Consider the following 26646-nt stretch of genomic DNA (forward strand, 5'->3'; position numbering starts at 1 on the left):
AAAAAGGAGACATAACAACAGATCCTGAAGACATCCAAAACACCATCAGATCCTTCTACCAAAGGCTATACTCAACAAAACTGGAGAACCTGGATGAAATGGAGAAGTTCCTAGACAGATACCAGGTACCAAAGTTGAATCAAGATCAGGTTAATGATCTAAACAGCCCTATATCCCCCAAAGAAATAGAAGCAGTCATTAATAGTCTCCCAACTAAAAAAAGCCCAGGACCAGATGGGTTTAGTGCAGAGTTCTATCAGACCTTCAAAGAAGATCTAATCCCAGTTCTTCACAAACTATTCCACAAAATAGAAACAGAAGGTACTCTACCCAACTCATTCTATGAAGCCACAATTACTCTGATACCTAAACCACAAAAAGACCCAACAAAGATAGAAAACTTCAGACCAATATCCCTTATGAATATTGATGCAAAAATCCTCAATAAAGTTCTTGCTAACCGAATCCAAGAACACATCAAAACAATCATCCATCCTGACCAAGTAGGTTTCATCCCAGGGATGCAGGGATGGTTCAATATACGGAAATCCATCAACGTAATCCAGTATATAAACAAACTCAAAGACAAAAACCACATGGTCATCTCGTTGGGATGACACTTTTAATCTCAGCACGCACACACTGTGGGGATGACACTATACTCTCAGCACACACACACAAGTGTGGGGATGACACTGTAATCTCAGCACACACACACAAGTGTGGGGATGACACTGTAATCTTAGCACACACACACTGTGGGGATGACACTATACTCTCAGCACACACACACACTTGTGGGGATGAAACTGTAATTTCAGCACACACACACTGTGGGGATGACACTGCAATCTTAGCACACACACAAAATGTGGGGATGACACTATACTCTCAGTACACACACACACACACACACACAAGTGTGGGGATGACACTGTAATCTCAGCACACACACACTGTGGGGATGACACTGTAATCTCAGCACACACACACAAGAGTGGGGATGACACTGCAATCTCAGCACACACACAATGTGGGGATGACACTATACTCTCAGTACACACACACACACACACACAAGTGTGGGGATGACACTGTAATCTCAGCACACACACAATGTGGGGATGACACTGTAATCTTGGCACTTGCGGGGACCAGAAATTCATGCTTGCCTTTTGCTGTATAGCAATTTCATGGTCATTTTAGGGTACAAGAGATCTTTTCTCCCAAAAGCTCTCAACTAAGGACTGATGCTAGGAGTTGTTTAGGTATATGTTCCAGAACCCTTATTCTTTTGGTTTAATAACTAGAACTGTAGCAAAAAATGTATTTTGCATTATTTTTCTACTCCAAGTCTCACAGATGCCACCCAAAGACAAAAAACTACTGGTAATTAAGGAATGATGAGGGCTAAGGAAATGATCTTTCCCAGGGAAGAGCTCCCTGATTTTATCCAATAACAAGTGGTCAGTCCCAAAACATATAAGTAAAACTAAAGGGACTGAGCAGTTTGTATTTATATGTTTAGATATACACTAACACTCACTTACACACACAAACAAACACACACACGAGACAATAACAATTAAAAAAGTCAGTGATTTCTACAGAAAATGGGTGGGGAGCATAAATGGGAAATACTGGAAAGAGGAAGGGATGAAAGAAAAATTATGTAATTATGTTTTAATTTTTAAAAATAAGAAAATAATTAAAACTATAATGTATTGACATTTAAAAACCAAACAAAAACCAAAACCCAAAGATCTGCAATGCTTAAGTTCAGCAAGTCTTTCAATAATTGTCTTGAAAGATGGCCCAAGTCTCTGCTTCACTATCTTCTTTCCCAGTGTTCCTCCACTTAGAAAATAAATGACTTCCACTTGTATCTTTTTACTAGAGTCTCTTTGTCAAGAATATTCAAGTTGGAGCCAGGCAGTGGTGGCATATACCTTTAATCCCAGCACTTGGGAGGCAGAGGCAGGCGGATTTCTCAGTTCGAGGCCAGCCTGGTCTACAAAGTGAGTTCCAGGACAGCCAGGGCTATACAGAGAAACCCTGTCTTGAAAAAAACCAAAAATAAATAAATAAATAAAACAAAACAACAGCAACAGTAACAACAAAAGAATATTTAAGTTGGGATATAAATGAAGATAATGTATATATCAATCCTTGTTTTAAGAATACTGAGCACATACTCCAAAGACCTTTAGTTACTAGATTTTTGGCTGCTTTAAATCCAGGTTCAACCAATGTTCATTCCTGATTTCAAACCAATGCTCATTCCTTTACTTCATGTTGTCCCTCATTAAGCTTGATGGATATTTTGTAGATAAGTTGCATTTTCTGGCATAGAAGATGTTTGGTTCCATTCAAACCTTCTGATTAAAGATATCAAGTTTTGAACCCCAGACTGAGTCAGGTCTTAGGGTTATGTCCCAAATTGGAGACATGTTACTTAAGATACAGGAAATGATTTCAGCCAGATGGTTTCTGGCATGTATCACTGGGAGAAATTTATACCAGAAAGCATAAGGTACATTATTCAGAGAACAAAGTCAAAAACATAACTCAAGACAAGGTGAAGGCCATAGTCCTAGTGGGGAGTGGAGAGCAGGATCATGGAAGTCCCAGAATTATGACTCTTCATTTTCTTTAACTTATCTTTCAGAATCTTTCAAAGAAAAAAGCAAAGGAAACTTTTAAAGTCACCATGCCATCTTTCTCCAAGAAGATAATTTTTAATTTGGGTGACACTCATCTGCATAGAGATATGTAGACTTGACTTAGCAGTCAAGCTAGCTTTGCCCACTAACATAGATTTACATTCTTTAAAAAAAATGCTATGTTTGTGCATCCCCATACCTGTGTAGGGAATTATACTTGGGGTTTGATCATGCTAGGAAAAACTCTACCAACTATATTCTCTAGCTCTCTTCTCTAGGGGTTTTAATCCCCTAGCATTATGGACAATACTATTTAAATGTTAGGGAAATTCAGGGTGTATGTATTTGTTCCCCTTTTGTCCATATAGCATGAACCAAGAGGTAAAGACAAGAAAAAGTAAACAAGTGTTTTTAAGGATAATTAATTTTAATTTTTATAAATAATGTAACATTTCAATAATGAGTTTAGGGGTGAGTTCATAAAACAGTAGAGACCAGTAGTCATTGGCTATCCCCTTTCAGCAGCCATGTTATCTTTCTGGAGACAATGGCTACTATCAGTCCCTGACATCAGATAAGACCCTATTACTGAGAGTTCCAGAGAGGTGTTTTGTTTTGTTTTGTTTTGTTCTGTTTTTGACATCACACATCTGATAAGTGTGGACGTCCAGTGGGAAACCAGTTCAATTTTCTTTCCATGTTATCAGCTTTGTAGTAGATACTCTTAACAAGTTTAGATAATTGATAAACTCTTCTACCTTCTGAAATAGAAAGCTCTTTACTGTACAGTTTCTATGAATGGCTGCCTAGTGGATATTAAATGTGGTATGTGGCTTGGAGGCAAGTTAGCTAATTGAATTATCATATCCCCTTCCCCCGTATGAATATCCTGGAAGGTAGGAGAAGATATTTTTTGATAGAGAAAAAAACAATACTCTTCTGTGGAATTTTAAGTAGCTAAATAAAATTATAAAATATTTGTCTCAACTTATTCATCAAACACTAAATGAAACAGAAGCTCATGCAGGTTAACTTATTTTCCAAGATCAAAAAACAAAACAATTACAGAAGACACATTGTCTACTGTGAAAACCTGTAGTTGTCTGTATGGTCACAGTGCAGTCTGAATTTCTCTATTAGTCACATAATATTTTTAAAGTTATAATAGAAGAGGAAACATAAACCTTAAGATATCCATCCACTCATCCACGCCCACCCCCACCCATCTATCTTATCTATCTATCTATCTATCTATCTTATAAATCTATCCTATCTTATCTATCTACCTATCTATCTATCTACCAATCCAACCATCTATCCACCCATCAATCCTCCTGTCTATTCACCTATCTAACCATCATCCATCCATCTATCCTTTTATCTGAAATTCCTAGTCATCTGACATTTTTAGTTCTTTTAATAATTATTAAACATACTGCCTTTAGCATTGAAAATTTTTTCAAAGCTCCAGCTATTGTCTACCGAGCCTCCAGAACAGCTACATAAAAGCTCTTAGTGCTCTTCCCCTAGATGGCTCCGGACTTGCACTTGGCATGTCAGAGTATACAGTCTCTCAGTGCTTTTCCTCAATGCTATGTAAAAGCTTGCCATCAACAGTAAGGAGACTATTAAAATATTTTATATTAAAACATACATACATAATTTCCCCATCCCTTTCCTAGGAGACAGATTTTGTCCTCCTCTTTAGAAGTTCTATTCTGAGGATATTAGAAGAAACCAGCTAATTAAAATCACACTATCCATATCTGAAATCTACTATGCATATCGAATCTCAGCAAATTCACTTAAGCTCTTGCTCTCTTACCTCTTATACTCTTGTTCCCTTGTTCCTCATTTTTCCCCTCCCCTTTCGCCCTCTCTCCACACGGCCATTGCCACCCTCTGCTTCTGTATTCTTCTCTCTCTCTGCCTTTCTACAATAAATGCCTTAAGACCAAAAAAAAAAAAAAATCTCAGAAAGTTCATATTGTACTTTGCACCAAATTGTTCATTCATTCATTCATTCATTCAACTACTATACACTGGCTGACTTCTAGACTAGGGAGACAGAAGAATACCAATTATGGGATTTGGAAAAGGATTCATTCTATTTTAAATGATTATATAAATAAAGCTAAAATTATAGTTATAGAAGTTGAACAGAGGATAGGCAAACTAAGATAAAGTAATAGTACCAAACTAATCTTTGGAGTTGAAAGGCTTCCCTACAAAAGTCAGCTGAGCAGAGGATGTGAGGGCAAATGGGCATTCCTTCACTAAATAAAGATGAAGAGGTAGCAAGGGCAGGTGGAAAAGGCAATTTCGAAGAGCACACATCAAATTGTGATGGTTCTCAAAGAATTTGGGGATGAGAAATAAAAAAAACCCACATGTACATGACTTTTGTAGATCATGCTAACTAAGTATGTGTATCCATGTGTGTGTATCTGTGTGTGTGTAGTACATGGTATGGTACATAGATGGTATGGTAAATGTATATGTACATGTGTATGGTATTCACTGGAAGACTGGAAGTCATAGGTATGAAAAAATAAAGTTTGAGTTTGAAAAATTTGTTTGGGTTTGAAAAGTTTGGGCTATAGTTTAGAAAATAATGAAAATAAAAGTTGACACAAAAAAACTATAGAAAACTTGCACAGTGAAGTTCAGAGTGTAATGTAGTGGTAGAGAGCTTGACATGCTCAGCTTTATCTAGAAAAAGTGAAGCTAGGATGTCAAAGCAGTCATTGCAGTATTGATGAGAGAGATTATGGTGGTTTGGACTAAGGTGAGAGTGGCTTTGTGGATGGTAGATTAAAGGCTAAACATCATGGAGACCTAACAAGAGGGTGGAAATGTAGGAGGAAAAGAGGCTCTAGATGCTCTCCTAAGGATCTGGCCTACACAACTGAGTACTTACCATTAGCTAATACAAGGCTCGAGAGAAGAGAATCAGTTTCAAAGGGACAGTGTCTGTAATATCCGGTATATACATCAAGACAATATTCAGGTACATTGATATCTATGAGTCTAGAGTCTTTGAATAGAGTATAATTGATTTTAATAGAATGGAATACAAAAGAAGTGCAGTGGACCACAGAGCATCACTTTTTAAAAGTTACATGATAGCTGTGCATTGGTGGTATATACCTCTATTCTCAGCACTTGGGAGACAGAGGCAGGCAGAACTCTCTGAGTTCAAGGCTATCCTAGTCTACAGCGTGAGTTGTAGGACAGCCAACCATACATAGAGAGACACTGTTTCACAAAGTAAAACAAAAGGAAAAGGTGCATGATAGAACACTGAAGATATTTATTATCTCAGGGTCAGGCCTGCAGACATGATATAAGAAGAGACATAAAAGCTGTAACAAGAAAGAAAGGTAGAAATTGGTGGGATGTCTCAAGATGGTGGAAGTCAACAATAGTACTGTGTGGTTCTCAAGTTGGTATCATAATTTAGTTTGCTGTATTGTATCAAGGAAAGGAATTTTTAATAAACAGAATTCTCTTAAGTAAAAGCACAACAGAAAACAAGCTCTGCAGTGGAGGAGTGACTAGCCTAGAATCAGAATATTGTGACAGCAGAGAAGACAATAACCAGCAGAAATGAATGCCCTGTTTATTCATGACAACTGTGCCACTCATGTTCAGAGTGCAAAGGAAGACTTGAAAATTACTTGGAGGTTTTCAAATAGTTTAATTAAGATTCAACTTTAGGAATTATAAAACAAAAAAGAAGCATTAGAAGGAAACAGTATAAATTACTATGGTGGATAATCTTGGTTGTCAACTTGAACACATCTGGAATCAAGTAAAATCCAAGCATTTCCGTACACCTGTGAGGAATTACTTTTCACTGCATCATTTAAAGTGGAAAACCCCATCCTAAATTGGGACCGTATCTTCTCATGGCAATTTACATAAAATGGCACAGAAGAAGGAAACTTTGCTCTTTGACTGCTTCCTCTCACTCTCACTGGCAAGTTTATCTCTCCTGCTGCTGAGACATCCCTTCACTGGCCTTAGAACCTACTTTATCTGTAGTGAAGAGATTGGAGATCAGCTGAGACACCAATCCTTTTTGACTAACTCAAAACAACTCTCAGATTTTTGGCCTCTCTATTGGAACTAGCCAGACTACAGTCTATAAAACCCACAATAAATCTTCTATTAGTATATATAGATTCATTCTACCAGGTCTATTTCTCTAGAGATCCCTGACTACTACAATTACCAAGACAGTATTATTTTTTGAAGATTTATATGAAATCACTATATTATCATGGTTTGACCTTGTTGGGGAGATAGTCACCAGTTGATTTAGCCTTGTCTACTATGAAACTGATTATTATAAGTCATCTACAGTGTTGGCTTGTGCCATTGAGACAGAGCTTAAATGTAGTTTATTTTACATAATGCTTTGGAAATATATTAATTTTCCTAAAAACATGTCTTCAGAACAGTATTACCAGAGCTTGGGAGAGCATAAAAATTATTTTTACTTATTATGTCCCTCACAGTAACCTTATAGACAAGTTTATTTTCTATATAACTTTCTGCATTTTCATTCTGTTTGGGTTTTCTTATTTTTCCTTCCTCTATTCTAACTTCTAGCCTACATTTAATTATCTTAACACTTAAGAAAGCTGATTCAAGACTTTCCTGAAATAATGTACAGGTAGAAAATAAATAGATGTCATATTTATTAAGATGTTGGACTGGCAAAGTGGCTCAGCAACAAACTGTACTTGCCACCAAGACTGAGAATGTATTTAATTCCCAGAAACACATGGGAAGGAGGAAGGAGAAAATGGACTCTACAAGTTGTCTGACTTCCATAAGAAAGTTGAGACCTCCCATGCTCATGTACTGGGAGGATTAATATAGTAAAAATGGCGATTTTATCAAAAGCAATCAACAGATTCAATGCAATCCCCATCAAAATTCCAACTCAATTCTTCACAGAGTTAGAAAGAACAATTTGCAAACTCATCTGGAATAACAAAAAACCTAGAATAACAAAACTATTCTCAACAATAAAAGAGCCTCTGGTAGAATCACCATGTCTGACCACAAGCTGTACTTCAGAGCAATTGTAATTAAAAACTGCATGGTATAGGTACAGTGACAGCCAGGTAGATCAATGGAATGGAAATAAAGACTCAAAAAGGAACCCACACACCTATGTCATTTTATCTTTGACAAAGAAGCTAAAACCATCCAGTGGAAAAAAAGAGCATTTTCAACAATTGGTGCTGACTCAACTGGTGGTTAGCATATAGAAGGAGGCAAATCGATCCATGCTTATGTCCTTGTACAAAACTCAAGTACAAGTGGATCAAAGACCTCCACATAAAACCAGATACTCTAAAACTAATAGAAGAGAAAGTGGGGAAGAGCCTCGAGCACATGAGCAGAGAGGAAAATTTTCTGAACAGAAACACCAAGAGTCTATGCTCTAAGATCAAGAATTGACAAATGGGACCTCATAAAATTGCAAAGCTTCTGTAAGGCAAGAAAGACTGTCAATAGGACCAAAAAAGGGCAACCAACAGATTGGGAAAAAATCTTTACCAATCCTACATCTAAAATAAGGCTAATATCCAATATATACAAAGAACTCAAGAAGTAAGACCCCAAAGAACCAAATAACCCTATTAAAAATGGTGTACAGAGCTAAGAACAATTCTCAACTGAGGAATACCGAATGGCTTAGAAGCACCTAAAAAATGTTCAACATTCTTAATCATCAGGTAATGCAAATGAAAACAACCCTGAGATTCCACCTCACACCAGTAAGAATGGCTAAGATCAAAAACTCAGGGGACAGCAGATACTGGCTAGGATGTGGAGAAAGAGGAACACTCCTCCATTGCTGGAGGGACTGCAAGCTGGTACGACGACACTGGAAATCAGTCTGGCAGTTCCTCAGAAAATTGGACACAGTTCTATAGGAAGATCCAGCAATACCTCTCCTGGGAATATACCCAGAAGATGTTCCAACTTGTAATAAGGACACATATTCCACTATGTTCATAGCAGCCTTATTTATATTAGCCAGAATCTGAAAAGAACCGAGATGTCCCTCAACAGAGGAATGGATACAGAAAATGTGGTACATTTACACAATGGAGTACTACTCAGCTATTAGAAACAATGAATTTATGAAATTCTTAGACAAATAGATGGATCTGGAGGATAACATTCAAAATGAGGTTACCCCATCACAAAAGAATATACATGGTATGTACTCACTGATAAGTGGATATTAGCCCAGAAGCTCAGAATCCTTCTTAGAATGGGGAACAAAATACCCATGGAAGGAATTACAGTGCCAATGTTCATAGCAGAGACTGAAGCAATGACCATCCAAAGACTGCCCCACTTGGGGGTCCATTCCATAAACAACCACCAAACCCAGACACTATGGCAGATGCCAACAAGAGCTTGCTGACAGGAGCCTGATATAGCTGTCTCCTGAGAGGCTCTGCCATTGCCTGGAAAATAAAGTCGTGGATGCTCACAATCATCCATCCTTGAACAGAGTACAGGGTTCCCAATGAAGAAGCAAAAGAAAGTAAAAAATGAGCTGAAGGGGTTTGCAGCCCCATAGGAGGAACAACAATATGAACGAACCAATAGCTCCAGAGTTCCCTGGGCTAAACCTCCAATGAAAGAAAACACATTGTGGGACTTGTGGCTCTAGCTGTATATGTAGCAGAGGATTGTCTAGTCGGTCACCAATTGGAGGGGAGGCCCTTAAACCTGTGAAGGTTCTATGCCCAGTATAGGGGAATGCCAGGGCCAAGAATGGGAATGGGTGGGTTGGGTAGCAGTGGGAGTGGGAGGGGATAGGAGATTTTCGGAGGGGAAACTAGGAAAGGGGATATTTGAAATGTAAATAAATATCTAATAAAAAAGGAAAAGAAAGTTGTGGCCTGTCTCATCACTTGCACGAATAAAGAAACAAGCAAATAAATAAGATAAAATAAATCAATTACTATGAAATTTCATAAAATTAGTTATCTCAGTGATTTCTTTCCTCCATTTTCTCTTTTCTTTAAATAAACTTTCTTATAAGATGAAACTAACATGTTTTCAGTTGTTATTGTCTAACACATATATTTTCCAGAACCTTTTTGTTGCAGAATACTGTTTTCAAGAAGAATTTGAGGTAAAAGAGAAGAAGAGGTAGCTGGCTTAAGTGTGGAAAGTGGATTGAAAGGGAATGACTTGTGACCCCCCCCCCACTGCCATGCCTGGCAAATGCAAATCAATAATGATTTCTTTTTAAATCATTTTTCTTGATGCCCAGATTCTATCATTGTTCTAAGCATGCTGGGCTGTATGACACAAGCATCAAACCTTTCTCAGCACATCATATGACCCAGCAGAGACCAGCTGTCAGAATTTGAGGGATGCAGAGGGATGCAGGGAAAGGGTGACCATATCATACTTTGCAGGAAAATTCAGGCCTAAGGAGTTCCACAAGAAGAAACAAGAAAAAGTTCTAAAGTGGAGAATGATGAACAAATACAAGTTAATAGTTGCCAAGCCCTATTCACGCATCAAGGACAGTGAGGTAAAATGGAGCAGAGAAAAATGATGGGTGCTTGGCAAACAAGGCACAGAGGTACAAAACAAGCAAATTTAGGATTTGGGGGAGAAAAGGCACATATGTTAAATAACACATGTTAAATAACAGGAATATGGAAAAAGTTCATTACAATGATTTGGGGAGGAAGGCTGGCTTTGAGAGGAGTTTTGAGACTATTTTTACTGGCCATGATAAGGCCAGGCAAGACTGAGGACTAAGAATAGGCAAAATAAAAAACTCAGAAACTCCTATCTTTTAAGCATTTATGAACGATGCTTGTATAAGGTGTTCTAAGGAAAGGGGAGAAAGGACAAGCCACTATCAGAGTAGATAACTCAAGAAATGTAGAAAGGTGGACATAAAATGCTAGGGAAAAAGCTAGCACTCCCCCAGAATATGGAGGTACAATAATTTCAAAAGAGGTTGTAAATCAAGCCATTAAAGAACAAAGAACAGAGAAAACTGACTTGCTTCTTGCTTGCTTTTTGCTTATTTTTTTAACTTAATGAATTAAAATTGTATTCATAAGAAATATTGAAGATACAGATAAAAACAAAACCACATGTAAAGTCCCTCCAGAGATAAAAACTAAAATGCCTCCTTGGTCTAACCCCTCTGGCATCTGATGGGCATTTGCTTTATGTGCACTGTTTTGCAATGCTCTATGTATAATGGAATTGTACAGCCCAGTGATTCTCCATTGTATCCAACCTTCTAGTAACTGTTGCTTACTAGGAAACATGACTTGCCTTATCCAGAGAGTTTCGGGCACCTATCAATTACCTCAAATCTCCCTTGGAAAGACACACTGTAGACCAGTATGTGAGGGACCAAGCAGAGTTGAATAATCAAAAGGACACTTTGCCCAGTGAATAACAGGAAGACTGTTGGGGAATTCTTCAGGCATACATGTTAACATCTACTCTGAGTGATTTTCCCTTGAAAGGTGCTTTTGTCAAGACTAACTCAAGTGTAATAGGAATTGCTTGTGGACCTCATCTCCAGCTTCTTTTTCTTCAGAAATTTCTGTTTGCATCAGACAGCACCTTTCTCTCTACAAAGTGCCTAGGTACCCAATAAAGGTTCACAGAGGCTAAGAGGTGATAGGTATGAGACATTTACACCATGTCTGCTACACATATTGCTTCAGTTGGGGCTGGCTTGAATAACCCAATTAATTATAAATCACAATGATTTATAGTTGTCATATATCTTTAAAAATCAATTGTTTTATTGATTCCTTACTGGTCTATTGTTATAACTAGCCTGTAAGTGATTTTTTCCAATAGCAGTATAGAATGTTAATTTTCCATTTTCTCTTTTAAACAATACTTTAATAAATATCATACATATAAAACTTCAATAGCATCTCCACTTTATCCCTAACAGTGGATTTCTAGAAGTGGATTTCCAAAGACATTTTTAAGGTTTCAGCACAGGCTACTAACATGGTCCCAGAAAGCTGGCACCAGACACCATTTTACACTGGGAATGAACAAGGACTTTCAGGACCAAATTGTTCTGTTAGAGTGATAGATAGTTTACTAACAGAAGCAGAAAGACAGAAACTTCTTGTTTCATTTATATTTGGGTATAGAAAAAATAGACAATAAATATAAAAATTAACTATTTGAAAGGTAAAGTCATTTCTGTGATTACTTCCCTAGTTGAGCTGAACTAAGCAGAGCTGAAAATAAAAAATTACGGAGTCTCACCCAATGGGGGATGGGTGGCTCCAAAGGAAAACATGTGCAGACAGGAGAGAACTAACATGCTCATATGAATATGCAATATGAACTTGGGGAGATGGTGACAACATGCATCAGAACTTCATAGGAGAAGCACTGAGGGGGCAGGTAGACACAGGTCCCCACCTCTAACCAACATACATCAAGACTGCAGTCAGATCAACATAATCTCCATTAGCTATTCATGATATTTTATTCTCAGAAACAAAGAAAAGGCATTTGTCCAATGATATATTCTTCAAAGAATCAAACTGCCATGCTACATAATGCCACAAAATGTCATCAGATTTTTTGGAAGTACATTTTATACTGTGAATGCTTTTTCTGACTTTTAAGTGTTGTTAATTAAATAATAAAAATGAAAGATCTTGTTCATAATTACAAAAGTTAGTCCTCTCAACTTCTAAGACTCTGAGTTAAGATAAATTGACTATATAGTTTTGCTGTCTATATCACATAATTAGGTGCAGAACTGTCAAATCCCCAATCATAGATCAAGAATGAATTTTTAAATAGCTAGGTAATTAGCTTCAATAGAATGAAGTTCTCAAAATCTACCTTTTTCCCATTATATAACTTAAGTTATGAATTAGAGGAATGGTTATGAGTGTTATGACTTTGATTTGGGGGTTTAAAAATCGTGGAATTATCCATTTCCTCAGTTCTTGTCAAATTCCTTTTGTAAGACCCCAGCAAACCCAAGAAGCAAATTTGTAAAATTTGTAAAAGAATCACAGATTTAGAGCATGTGGAATTTGGAAGTTCTCACCGGAGGAGAGAAGGGTAGAACTGTGATATGCACGAAATCCAGTGTAATGGCTGGTTAAACAATGGAGTTAAGGAATTTGAAGCTGATTCATCGACACCGTGCTGAAAAGTCCTGGGGAAACAAAAATAATTATTGTAGAATATGCAGGAATCATTAACTATGGAGAGCACTGACTTTGGAAATTAGCTCAGTTTTTACAAGCCAACTTATTTTTATATAAAATGGTGTCATTTTATTGATGACAATTCATCCACCAAAACAACAACAGAAACACACACACACACACACTCAAACCAAGAATCAAGAATTAGAATTTTAATACCCTTACATAGAGAAAGGTATAGTTATGCCATTACTATTTAATTTTAGAAGTTCACATTATGAAATTTGTCAAAGATAGATGCCCACATAAATTACAATGAATATAATCTATGATTCTTACAACTAGTATACTTGTATTTCATACAGCTTTAATCAACTTACACTAAGTAAGTGCTATCATTTGTGATATTTGCTTCATTAATGTAAACACATTTAACATGAGGTATATTTTTAACCCTCAAAGTGATTTTATATACATTAGACAATAGGTACAAACTTACAATTAACTTTATATGTTTTTAATGGCCCAGAGAGAGTTTTCAAGAGAAACTAAATTGGGAAATAGATTATCATGATTTAAAATATAGAATACTTTTTCCAGAATATCTTGTCTACAGTCACCTTTTGGAGATGACTAATATTTTTCTAAGTTGGTTCAAATTCAACTATAGCTCTTGATCTAATAAGGAAGGATTTGACACACAAGTACATAGTGGATAGCTTGGCTAAATAAAATTTTATAACTAGACTACATATTTGCCCACTTCATGTTAGGAGTAAAGGCTTTTAAAGATAGAATTGTTTGAAGTGGTATTTTCCATATAATGAAGTAGCGATATTGTCTTTTTTAAAAATAAAATATAGTTACATCACTTTCCACTTTCTCTCTCATAATGCAGTCATTGATGGATGGATCTCGAGGAATACAGCCACAACAGATACATCACAGAAGGGTAGGCAGAAAGACGTTAAGAGCCAAAGGAACAGAAAGTCTGCTGTATTTCCTAGAAATGATAGCCTAAACAAATAAGACCTAAAAAATGACAATATCGATGGACAAGCTTGCACATAAGGTAAAACCTGGTCAAAATACAATACAACTTTGTTGTGAAAAACACCATCCCTATTGCCTCAAGCCACCATCTTGCATTTCGTATTGTCATATTTCCTAAATTTGGCTTTTATCTCCTCTCATTGTCTTGCAGAAATGAATTGTCTTTGAATAAGTCTACTTGGGAGATTTGTCTTTAGAAAACCACTATGACATCATTTCCTTAAACCCCTTTTGCTTTAGCTTCACTAAATTTCAGATCAGAGAAACAGTTGTCAAAGTCAGGTATATATACTTACTCAATGCAATCCAAAAAGGGAAAGAAAATGACAGACAGAGGCTAGCTCAATACCAGGGTGTGCTTTTTTAAGGGTTTCTCATTTGTACTAGCAATGAGGAATCCCTGAAGAATTTAAAGCCCCCGACTCCTGCTTGTCACCCCTCACACAGCTCATCTTACACCCTTCCCCTTCTTCTCTAAGAATGAGCAGCACCCCTGGGTATCCCTGCAACATGAAAAATCAAGTCACTACAGAACTAGGTGCATCCTCTCCCACTTTGGCCAGACAAGGTGGCTCAGTTAAGAGAACAGGACCCACAAGCAGGCAACAGATTTAGGGACAGCCCCTGCTCTAATTGTTGGAGGAACTCTAGGAAGATCAAGACAGACCTGCACATCTGCTACATATTTGCAGGGGATTTGGTCAAGCCAGTGCTTGGTCTTTGTTTGGGGTTTTTCATCTCTGGGGAGTCCCCAACGATCCAGTTTAATGACTATATTGGTCTTCCTGTGGAGTTCCTCTGGGTCCCTCAATCTTTCCCCCGCAACTCTTCCACGAGAATTCCTGAGATCCACAGCCAAACACTGGAATATTGGAGTTTCATGTCTTATAATACAGGGTTCAATAGCAGTAAGGGATATAGATTGGAAGAGATTAAGGATAAAACAACAAAGATATGGTACTAGATCAGCGAGAAGAGCCTAAACTAGGAGACAAGCGTAAATCCTAAATTAATAGAAAGAGCAAGTCATTCTTTTATGACAAGGGATTTAAGATGAGTGTGACAATAGGAGCAAAGGTGAGTGTAAAGGAGTAGCCTAGAGAAACTCACAGAAATTTCACTTAAATTTAGTCACAGAGTTCCATGGACATTTGAAATACATCTAAAGAGAGGCATAGAGTAAGAACTTGAGTTTCCTGGTCCAGTATATACAAAAGAATTCTGATTTGAAGATACCCATGTGGAAGTCATCACACATGAGTAGATGAATTCACCCACTGAAAGAGTGTGAGATGAAAAGATATCCAAGGGCAGATCTTTGGACCAGCCTTTAAAGCGTGACATGAAAAAAAGAAGTAGCAAAATGAAACCACAGAGAAAAAAAAAATCAGAGAAAAGGAAAAGAGCCAGGAGGAAATTATGTTAGGAGGCTGGGAAGAAGATGGCCAACAATGTCCACAGCTGCAGAGAAGGTAAACAGAAGGGAGTGAGTCACAGCATGAATGTGAATACCATTGTCCTTGTTTGTTTAGCTGGATAGAGGGAGAAATGAAGCTGCAGTGATTGAGCCAGTGATAGGACACACAGTGAGTGAAGGGATCTGAATGCAAACATAACAGTGGAGGAAAAATGCTTCTAATAATGGAAAAAAGTCAGGGGCACTAGGCATTAGGTAGATGTTATACTTCAAAGACTAGGGTCACAGAATGGTAAAACTTATCAGAATAGCTGAAAAGATGTCCTCTCGCTGAGAAAAGACACAGCTATCAAAGGCATAGCATGAGATGTAGGGGTAAACTGGGTTGAAAAGGTTTATTAGGAACGGACATGGAAAGCCTCCCACCTACAGTCTGTCATGCCCGAAGGATGTGCTGGAATTGGAGCCTAGTATAATCATCATCATCACAGAGACCTCATCCAGCAACTGATGGGAGTAGACGCAGAGACCCACAGCCAAGGTCATGGAGTTCTGTGGAAGAGGGGGGGGCGAAGATTGGAGAAGCCAGAGGGGTGGTCAAAGATATCACAAGAACACAGCCAACAGAATCAACTGATCAGGATTCAAGTGGGCTCACAGAGATCGGGAAGCTTTTATGGATCTGACCTATATCCTCTACATATATGTTATGGTTGTGTAGTTTTGTGTATTTGTGGAACTGCAAACAGTGGGAGCAGTGTCTGTCTGTGAATATTTTGCCTACCTGCTTTTGGGATCCTTTTCCACCTACTGGATTACCTTGTCCAACCTTGATTTGAGAACATGTGGGTGGTCTTATTGTACCTTGTAATTCCTTGGAAGGCCTGCTCTTATCTGAGGGGAAGTGATATGGGGGTAGTTCCAGAAGAATGGGGAGGTGTATTGGGGAGAGACTAGGGGGAAGGTAAAACTACAGCCAGGATGTAATATTTGAGAGAGTGATAATAATAATAATAATTAATAATAATAATAATAATGAATGTATGTGGACTAGGGATTTAGCCTAGTGGTAGAGTAGTTGCATAAAAACCCTGGGAAGCTTCCTGAGTCAGAATAAAATGGGAGAGGGTAGAACAAATGCATAGTGGCCTATATTTTCTAAGAGAAGTACAAGGCTGCTAAAAAAAAAAAAAAAAAAAAAAAAAAAAAAAAAAAAAAAAAACCATAGAATGAGGCAAGGTCGAAGAGTTGGCCAAAGTTGAGAACAATTGAAGGCAGAGTTACTCAGCAGTGTCAAATACTGTAGTTATCAGCAGTTACAGAAAGACACAGGTGAGAGTTGTGAGTCTCAGTGTTGTTCCAGGACAGCTGAAATGGGGGGGAAAAGACATGCAACCACAATGAGCTAGGAAAAAAGGTGCTGTTTAAGGAGATGGGAAATGCAGTTAAGGCTTGTAAAAACCAGAAGGTGTCAAAGGAAATGACAGGATAAAGGGCCAATGAGGAATCAGGCATGAGCATCGCATCTTGTGCATACCTCTTCTCTTTGCTTTTGTATACATCTCTATTTGTCCAGAAATGAAAGCATGTCTCATGAAGAATGCCCTCTTCATTATGGTCAGTTGAATTTATAGTGTGTGTGTGTGTGTGTGTGTGTATGTATATAAATATACATATTTATATATTTTTTTTCCTTTACAAGTATTCCCTGACCACTCTACCTAAAATATATCTCTTGTCACAGTCTCTTTATGGTCTTATTTCTCTTTGTTTCTTCTTAGGATTTAACTCTACCTCCAATCATTCTACATTTATTTATTGTTTGTTTATTTATTTATTTAATCTAATCATTTGTATTCTCTGTGACCTAGGCAAGGGTAGCTGAAAGTTATTCAGAAGCAGTAATTATTACATAGATGAGAAACGGACCAAATTTTGGATCCTGTGTATGTGTTACTCATTTATTCATCCATTTATTTAGGCAACTTACTTAACCTTCGTTTTTACAGTTTGTAGAATAGGAATATTACAATGTGGATTCTGTGAGTTCATGCTTATCAAGTACAATGTTTCAGTGTTTAAAAGGGTTTAAAAAAGGCAAGGTATCTTTATGAGAAAAACTGCAAGGTGCCATTAGAAAACAAAGGCCCACAAACATCTCAAAATTGCTATGAAATTCCTAATAGTCTAAATAATTAGCCACTTGCAATTTTATCAATTAACCGTTGCCAAATTTTCTTAGATTAAAAACCAAAGAAAACTCAGTATCTGGGTGGTTGTTTCTGTCAGGATCTCACAGACTCTTGGGCCTGGCAGTAGTAAGGTTATTTCACTAGACAGGATGTTACGGCAGACGCTGATGGTCTCAGAGGGGGTGTGATCTGTGTGAGCATTTAATTCCACAGCAAGAACCCAAATTAGTTTCATTATTCTGGAGAGTATAAGTGGGTGAAAATTGGTCTGCAAATTCAATGGGGGATGAGATTATGAATTTTCTATTAGATAACCTCTAATGACATTACAGTATATAACTAAAAGTGATGACACTCTGCATATTTGATATCAGAGCACAAAATATGAACCTAAAGCCTATAAAGTCATATTTTCTCCAAAAAAATAAATTCTTTGATTATTCTCTCATTTCCCCTCTCCTCCCCTCCAAGCACCACTCCCATCCACTCCTTCTCCATTTCTATTCAGAAAAGGTCAGGCCTCCAACAGATATCAAATAAACATGGTATAGAGTATATAAGACTAGGCACCTGTGCTTGTATTAAGGCTAGACAAGGCAACACAGAAGGAAGAAAAGGATTCCAAAACCAGTCGAAAGAGTCAAAGACAGCTCAGGTGCCCACTGTTAGGAGTCCCCCTGGAAGTCCCACATAACTATAAGATATATGTAGAGGACCAGGTCAGATCATGCAGCCTCCCTGACTGTACAGACCCGGGGAGCCCCTATGAGTCCAGATTAGTTGGTTCTCTGGGGCTTCTTTGGCGTTTTTTTTTTCTTTTTTTATTAGATATTTTCTTCATTTACATTTCATATGCTATCCCCTTTCTTAGTTTCCTCTCCTATACCCTCCCCCGACCCCCGCCCTGCTCCCAAACCCACACAGTCCCACTTCCTGGCCCTGGCATTCCCCTGTACTGGGGCATATAATATTCATAAGATCAAGGGCATCTCTTCCCATTGATGGTCAACTTGGCCATCCTCTGCTACATATGTAACTATAGACACAAGCTCTTGGGGTTACTGGTTAGTTCATATTTTTGTTCCTCCTATAGGGTTGCAGACCCCTTTAGCTTCTTGAGTACTTTCTCTAGCTCCTTCATTGGGGGGCCCAACCTGGGCATCCATCCCATAAACAACCACCAAACCCAGATACTATTGCATATGCCAGCAAGATTTTGCTGACAGGACCCTGATATAGCCATCTCTTGTGAGGCTATGCCAGTGCCTGGTAAATACAGAAGTGTATGCTCACAGTCTTCTTTGGTATTCTTGACCCCACCCCAGCCCCCATTCCTAAAATCCTCTTCCATAAAAATTGCTAAGTGCTTTCAGATTGAGGAAGAATACACATCTTCTCTGTAGATTATCAAAATGTATAGAGAGCTTTGCTTAGGTGTAAAAACATGCCTTGTTTATCTTCTAGCATGAGGAGCCAGGCTCCTTCCCTCTCCTTCACATCACACTGCCTTTGCAGTGGACAGGCCATCACCCTAGACACTAGAGCCTAGATTCAGTTTCGTTTCTTTTGCTCATGCATATCTTTTCTTTTCTTTTTTTTTTCCTTTCCCAACAAATAGACTTGCTCTTGGGCTTATGTAACTGGAATAAAATAAATCCAAGCCACCCAGAAGTGAGAATAGCCAAAAGCTAAAAAAAAAACTTAGCTGAATTTATGCTTGGCTTGTACCACTAGAAATTTGGCTGAAGGCCCAGCAGAGAGGTTCTCAGAATAAGATGTTAACAGAGTGTACCTCCAGATCTCAAAAGAGGGTGCTCTATAAAGGTGATTGTGTCAGGTCATATGCATAGCCCAGTGCCTGGGTCACTAGACATGTTTAATTAAAAATATCCAAGTAAAAAACCCCACAATCTTGGAACTAGAATTAGGTCGAGAAAGAACTAGAAACTAAGTTGAAACTATGTGATAACATAGACTACTAAAGACAAGGCCCTTTCTGATGCCCCTACAATCAGAAGCAACCGCAAACAAATAGACACCATCCAATCCAACACTTGAAGATTTAAATAGAATTCCCTGTTTTCTTTTTAAGTGTCATTTGTAAGTTTGAGGCCAGCCTAGGCTACCTAGTAAGATCTGCCTCAAGAGAAATGATGACAAGCCAGAGGAGTGGCTGTCATCTTCCATCCCAACACACAGGAGACAGAGGAGGCAGATCTCAGAGTCTGAGGCCAGCCTGATCTACCTCAGGAGTTCCAGAACGGCCAGGATTATCCAGAGAAACTCTGTTTTGGAAGGAAACAAACCAAACTAAACCAACCATCTAACTAACCAACCAACCAGTCAGACAATAACAACCATCTAACTAACCAACCAACCAGCCAGACAATAAAAATGTGTTTTCTCTGGGACATACGATGCTCAAATGTATCAAAGCAAGACACTTAAAGTAATATGTTGGAGCATCTTTTGGATATATGCCCAGGAGTGATATTGCTGGGTCCTCAGGTAGTATGTCCAATTTTCCGAGGAAACACCAGACCAATTTCCAGAGTGGTTGTACCAGCTTGCAATCACACCAGCAATGTAAGAGTGTTCCTCTTTCTCTACATCCTACATCCAGCATCTGCTATCACCTGAATTTTTGACGCTAGCCATTCTGACTGGTGTGAGGTGGAATCTCAGGGTCTTTTTGATATTTATTTCCCTGATGACTAAGAATGTTGAACATTTCTTTAAGTGCTGGCTTGCATTTCTTAAATGAAAAATAGTACTCTAGTGCTAAAGAATGATAACTTTAAGTTAGAATATGACTAGCAAAATGCATAGTCCATTGTGGGTACAGGGGAGAAAAGGGGGAGAAGTAGAAGTTGTCAGACCATGTGCTTAGAGGGCAGGAAGATGAATTTATGTATGAATTTATGTTCAAGTGTGAAGAGCATGCTACAAGGGCAGGCTGAGCAGAGGACATCTGGTGAGAAGAGAGGACAGACTGAAACCCATTGATGGCAGAGGCAGCTAAATGAGGGTTCACCATACAGACTGTCTCCAAAACTAACACCCAGCCATTTCCTAGGCCCACACAAAAAGCTGTTGTGTTTTTAAAATGATATAAGTAGTATTTAGATTGAGGCATACAAATGGATTTAACTTATAAACAAACTTGCTAGGATAAGAAACTTGTCATTGAGAATAATTTTGCATTGTCAATCACTTTTCTCCCCTAATTTAAATATTTTTATTTCTTGTTCAATACTTTTTTCCCCTCCAAGACAAGTTCTTGCTCTGCAACACAGGCTACCAAAAACCCTGCAATACTCTTGGCATAGCCATAGGCATGTGCTGTTATGCTAGGCTAACCTAGATTCATGTTAGCTGTCAGAGACCATTCCGTGAGAAAGCGAGCCCTTCACAATCTCCCTAACAGGCCAAATGGCCTCGTGCTAGGAGCTGGTTATCACTCCCTCCTCCCTATTCCCTTCCTGGCACCTGAGGCTGTAAAATCTGAATTATAGTCCCCTCTTCCCTATTTCTTCCTGAATTCCCATGACATCCAAGGACATGAGTCACGCCTGAGCCCGGCCTGACACCCAAGACTATCAATGAGGATCTATGTTCCGGAGATAAGATGTAGAGTGCCCGCTGCCTGGCGCCTGACTTCGGCCCCCATGTCAGCAGATGCTCACTTCCTTGTTCTTAGTAAAATTACCCCTCGACCCCTCCCCTACTCCCCGTGATGTATGCTTTAAAACAAGGTACCTCAGCCTAATAAACGAGACTTTGATAGGTACCATCTTCTTGGTCTCCTGCCTCTCCTTCCCTTCCTCCCATTTCCTTCCAGGTTTTCGGTCCTCCTCGCACCCACGAATAACTGAATCCCGCGGGACGGGATAGTTAGCAGTGTTATTAGGGTATATAATTCAATTTACTTGCAACTAACCATTTCTTTGACATTCAAGATGTTGCCCTCATATCCATTAGCTCCTCATTCCACTCTCTTCTGAACCACTAATAATCCGTAATAGACTCTTTCTAAAGATTTGCCTATGCTTCATGTTTCTAATTAATGGATGTCTATCTGGTTGTACTCAGCATAATACTTGTGCGTTCATTGTTGCTGTGGCATGTATACTGTCAAATAATATTTCTCTGTATGTTTCTTCTGACTCTTGTTTGTCTGTTCATGAGTGTGAGGGTTGTTTCCACTTTGTGTTACTGAGAAAAGTGCTCTCATGCCTACTCCTATCCAAGTTATATTTATATATTTTATTTATGGTGTTTTTATGTACTTACAGTTGTATTTATGTGTTTTCATTGTGTGGGTCATAAGATCATATGCTTAACATTGCACATGAACATATGTTGTATCCAACATTTTAAAGAATTGCCAGTTTTTCAAATTGTGTCATTCATTCTTGAGATATGCAAAGGTTTTTGTTGAAAATATGCCCTACTATAGGGGACTGTGAAATAGTTAGAAAAATATATGTAGACTAAGATCATAATCTTAAAGGACCTAACATTAGCATGTTTTTAAGTAGAACAATGGGTACTAATGTAGTAAGTAGTACTTTGAAATTCAATGACTCAAAAGCCATGAGTCTTCTAAAATGAACTACAACATGAAATTACTATCCTTTGGCTTACTGTTGAATATCCTTTCCTGTTTCTTGTGATGCTAATCTTTGATTGGCATATCAACACGTCTACTGAAATACCACTCCCTTATGTTATTAAATGTTGGGACTGTATACTTACACCAACTTTTTACAATTAGGAGATTTGGCATATCAAAATATTTTAGATAAGTATTATTTATTCAATCTTTCATAAAATTATTTGGGAACAACTTAGTACCTCACTGCTGTGACCATTGCACATATTCATGATGGTTAGCAATGCAACAGTGTTTTGGTTTTGTCTTAACAGAAATTTAAGTTCATTTGTCTAAATTCTTAGAACAGACCCTTTTGGTGTGGAACAATAGGGGTCTAGGTATTGATCTTAAATGCTCATATGTATTTATGTGTCATAACTCTAGCCCCTTTAGGGATTATTTTTAACTTGTTATGCAAACTAAAACAAATTGTCTACAAGTGAACTTCAAAGTAGAAAGCCATATGTATGGATGTTTGGGAGAGACTGTGCTTATGAATTATCGTCTCCCCAAAGGAACAACCAACATGTAGTTTGGAAAACTCACATAGGGTTTTATGTTTCAGCTGATCTTTCTCCCTGGAGGCCAAATCTAAAGTCTGCCTTTCACAACATTCTACCAGAAACTCATGAGGGGAAGCTTAGAAAACAACACACATTTTTATTAGGTTTCATTCTTCCTGAAAAGATTTTAAAAATTGTATGTTCTTGCCCTGGGATTTAGTGCTGCTACACTAGGCTCAGAATGAACACACTTTTGGCTTATCTGACAGAAGCACTTGAAACAAAAGCAGACCCCTCCTTACAAGGTATGACATGCATGCCAAGCAGCAAAGGCAGGTACAGTTCATCAAAATTCAATACATTCCACATCTTAACGTCACTTTTCTTTCCCCAAGTCATCAAAGCATATGGATTAATTTTTATCACGAGCTAGAGATGAAGGATTTTTAGAATGTTAATAATCTTGACAAATTCCTATCTCAGCTGTATAAAGCAGCTCACAAGCCAATAGGATTTTACAGAACATACATGTCTCTCGCCTTGGTGAAGAAGACACTGCCTTAAAGATTTCTCTTGTTGCAAAAATCAAAATACATTTCAAAGGTCTGATTTATATTCTAGTAAATGAACAAAAACTGAGTCAACATGAAAAGATAAAAGTTGTTAATATTTTTGCCCTGAGAACTATCAAAATCATGAAGATGCATTTAGATTTTTGCTCATCTACAAAAGTAATATAGGCCTATGTTTTAAATTAAGAAAAACTAGAGGCAGTGTTCAGAAAAAAACATGTTCCATAATCCTGGTTGATATTAGCAATTTAAATTTGCTGTGTGAGGCTACAAATGTACAAATCACAGAGATTTGAGAAATTACATAGTTGAAATGTACCAAAAGGCTATAGGTTAAAAATAATGAATGTATGTTTCATTATTATTATTAAAATATGGAATCTGTAATCATAATTTATTTGTTTTATAAGTGCCTTTGGGGACTATATTCTTTCAATTCATCTGTGACAAACCATGAAATTCAATATTGCTTCACCATGACGAATCCATGAAATCTGTCAGCTTTGTTCCTGGTTTTCACAAGGCCTTTTTCTGAGATGCACTGACCCATTGAACCGAGAGCAGGATGACTTTCTCATCTATGGTAAATCAGTTTATTTCACTAGGATTTATTAGGGGCTTCAAATTTAAGCTTTTTATATTATAAGCCATTTATACATAATCTCAACCGTATGGTGGTTTTACCCACTGCTCTTCTGCTCCCTGAGAGTTATCTGCTTCTAAAACAAGCTCTCAGCCTGTTTTGCAAGAAGAAAGAACCTTCTAGCAATGGCTACACTTCAAGCAAGGACACTGAAAATGAAGTTGTTAATTATTCTTAGAATATATTCATAATAAAAACTTGTATATCAAGCTAACCAAACTGCATAGAAAGAAAGATTTTGCTTAATTTTTAACCTCAGTAAAAAATACTTATGTGTACTTTTTACTATTCAATAAAGTAAGAATATGTAATGATACGGTCTTTTAATATAAAAACAAACATTGGAGAGAATTTTTAAAAATTGTTATTTTTAATTGATATGAAAAAATCATGTTAAAGAAAATAGTGATTTTGTTGGTTGTATACACTCTACGAGTTTATTCATTAAAGTCTGCTCATCAGGTCGATTCCAAGATTTATGATATTACCTATCGAATCAAGCTAACTTGCAATTAAAAGTAGACTAAAATTTTTATATTTTACTTATTTTATTTGTCAGAAAAATATTTTATTTTTCCAATACAATTACCTATGTGCTTCTACTTGCCATTACTATTTAAAGCACTAAAACCTAATATTACAATCTATGCCAGATTTATTGAAAATATAAGACCATTAAATCTCTTTGATTTGAGCACATTTAGATTTTTAAAATATATTTATTAAAATTAGATCCAATTATATTATATAAAAAATGAAAACTACTGAGGCCCAGTTCCAGGGGATCTGACAACATCTGGTCTCATAGGCACCCATCTGTGTACATCTCTGCTCATATATACAAAATTAAAAATGAGTCTTTAAAAAGCTAAAAGGTTTCACACACACACATACACACACACACACACACACACACACACACACACACACACACACACACACACCTGATAGATTGCACTAAAAAGTAAGTGGTCCTGCCTGGCCTGACTGTGGAATTTCATAGTCCCAGCACTCAGAAAGAAGGCTGAGGTAGAAAGATTTCATCTTTGAAGTCAGTAAAGTCCATATAGCAAAAATATTTCAAAACCCAGAAAATCAAAAAGGTGAAGCTTAAAATGTATTAACTGAATGGCACCTACAGACGCAAAACACATCAGAGTGACTAAATAGCTTTAGGAATTGGTTCATGTTCAATTTATAAAATATTCCAATTTATTACATTAAGAATAGGACAGAAATCTGGCCTCAGTAGGGCCACAAGCCTCTCCGGTCAGAAAAGCGCCAAGGGTAGCTAGGGCGCAGGGTCGGCTGACAATCGCCAGCTACCCACAACACCCGCCACAGGATCTTAAGACTTCTGGTGAGTGGACCACAGCTTCTGCTCCAATCCAATTGCGCGCGGGACCTGAGACTGCATTAGTTAGGGAAGCAGAAAACCGGCCTGAGTAGGACCACAGGCCTCTTCCAGTCAGACCTGCACCGGGGTAGCTAGAGTACAGGGTCTGCTGACACCCACCAGCTACCCACGACCCCCACCACAGGATTTTGAGACTGCTGGTGAGTGGAACACAGCTTCTGCTCCAATCTTTAAACAGTGACAACAACAACAACTAACCCCAGAGATTACCAGATGGCGAAAGGTAAACGTAATAATCTTACTAACAGAAACCAAGACCACTCACCATCATCAGAACCCAGCACTCCCACTTTGCCCAGTCCAGGGCACCCCAACACACTGGAAAAGCTAGACACGGATCTAAAAGCATATCTCCTGATGATGGTAGAGGACTTCAAGAAGGACTTTAATAACACACTTAAAGAAATACAAAGGAACACTGGTAAACAGGTAGAAGACAGTAAAGAGGAAGCACAAAAATCCCTTAAAGAATTGCAGGAGAACACTGCTAAAGAGTTACAAATCCTTAAAGAAAAACAGGATAACATAATCAAACGGGTAGAAGTCCTTACAGAAAAACAGGAAAACACATCCAAACAGATGATGGAAATGAACAAAACCAAACTAGACCTAAAAAGGGAAGTAGACACAATAAAGAAAACCCAAAATGAGGCAACACTGGAGATAGAAACCCTAGGAAAGAAATCTGGAACCATAGATACGAGCATCAGCAACAGAATACAAGAGATGGAAGAGAGAATCTCAGGTGCAGAAGATTCCATAGAGAACATCGGCACAACAATCAAGGAAAATGTAAAATGCAAAAAGATCCTAACTCAAAACATCCAAGAAATACAGGACACAATGAGAAGACCAAACCTACGGATAATAGGAGTGGATGAGAATGAAGATTTTCAACTCAAAGGACCAGCAAACATCTTCAACAGAATTATAGAAGAAAACTTCCCAAATCTAAAGAAAGAGATGCCCATGAACATACAAGAAGCCTACAGAACTCCAAATAGACTGGACCAGAAAAGAAATACCTCCCAACACATAATAATCAGAACAACAAATGCTCTAAATAAAGACAGAATACTGGATCCAGCAATACCTCTCCTGGGCATATATCCAAAAGATGTCCCAACCGGTAAAAAAGACACATGCTCCACTATGTTCATAGCAGCCCTATTTATAATAGCCAGAAGCTGGAAAGAACCCAGATGTCCCTCAACAGAGGAATGGATACAGAAATTATGGTACATTTACACAATGGAGTACTACTCAGCTATTAAAAAGAATGAATTTATGAAATTTCTAGCCAAATGGA

General features: G+C 37.8%; 1 protein-coding gene across 6 annotated transcripts in view; it reads right to left on the reverse strand.

Moving 5' to 3' along the window:
• Positions 1–26646, reverse strand: part of Kiaa0825 (KIAA0825 ortholog) — a 432254-nt gene that overhangs the window by 264567 nt on the left and 141041 nt on the right. For all 6 annotated transcript variants that reach the window (XM_085830935.1, XM_085830933.1, XM_085830932.1 and 3 more), the window contains one exon: positions 12781–12891. In XM_085830935.1, the coding sequence (XP_085687061.1) occupies positions 12781–12891 (111 nt within the window). The remainder of the gene's footprint in view (positions 1–12780; positions 12892–26646) is intronic.

The sequence above is a fragment of the Mus caroli genome, unplaced genomic scaffold (assembly GCF_978045245.1).
Source record: "Mus caroli unplaced genomic scaffold, Mus_caroli_1 scaffold_15, whole genome shotgun sequence".
Classification (NCBI taxonomy): domain Eukaryota; kingdom Metazoa; phylum Chordata; class Mammalia; order Rodentia; family Muridae; genus Mus; species Mus caroli.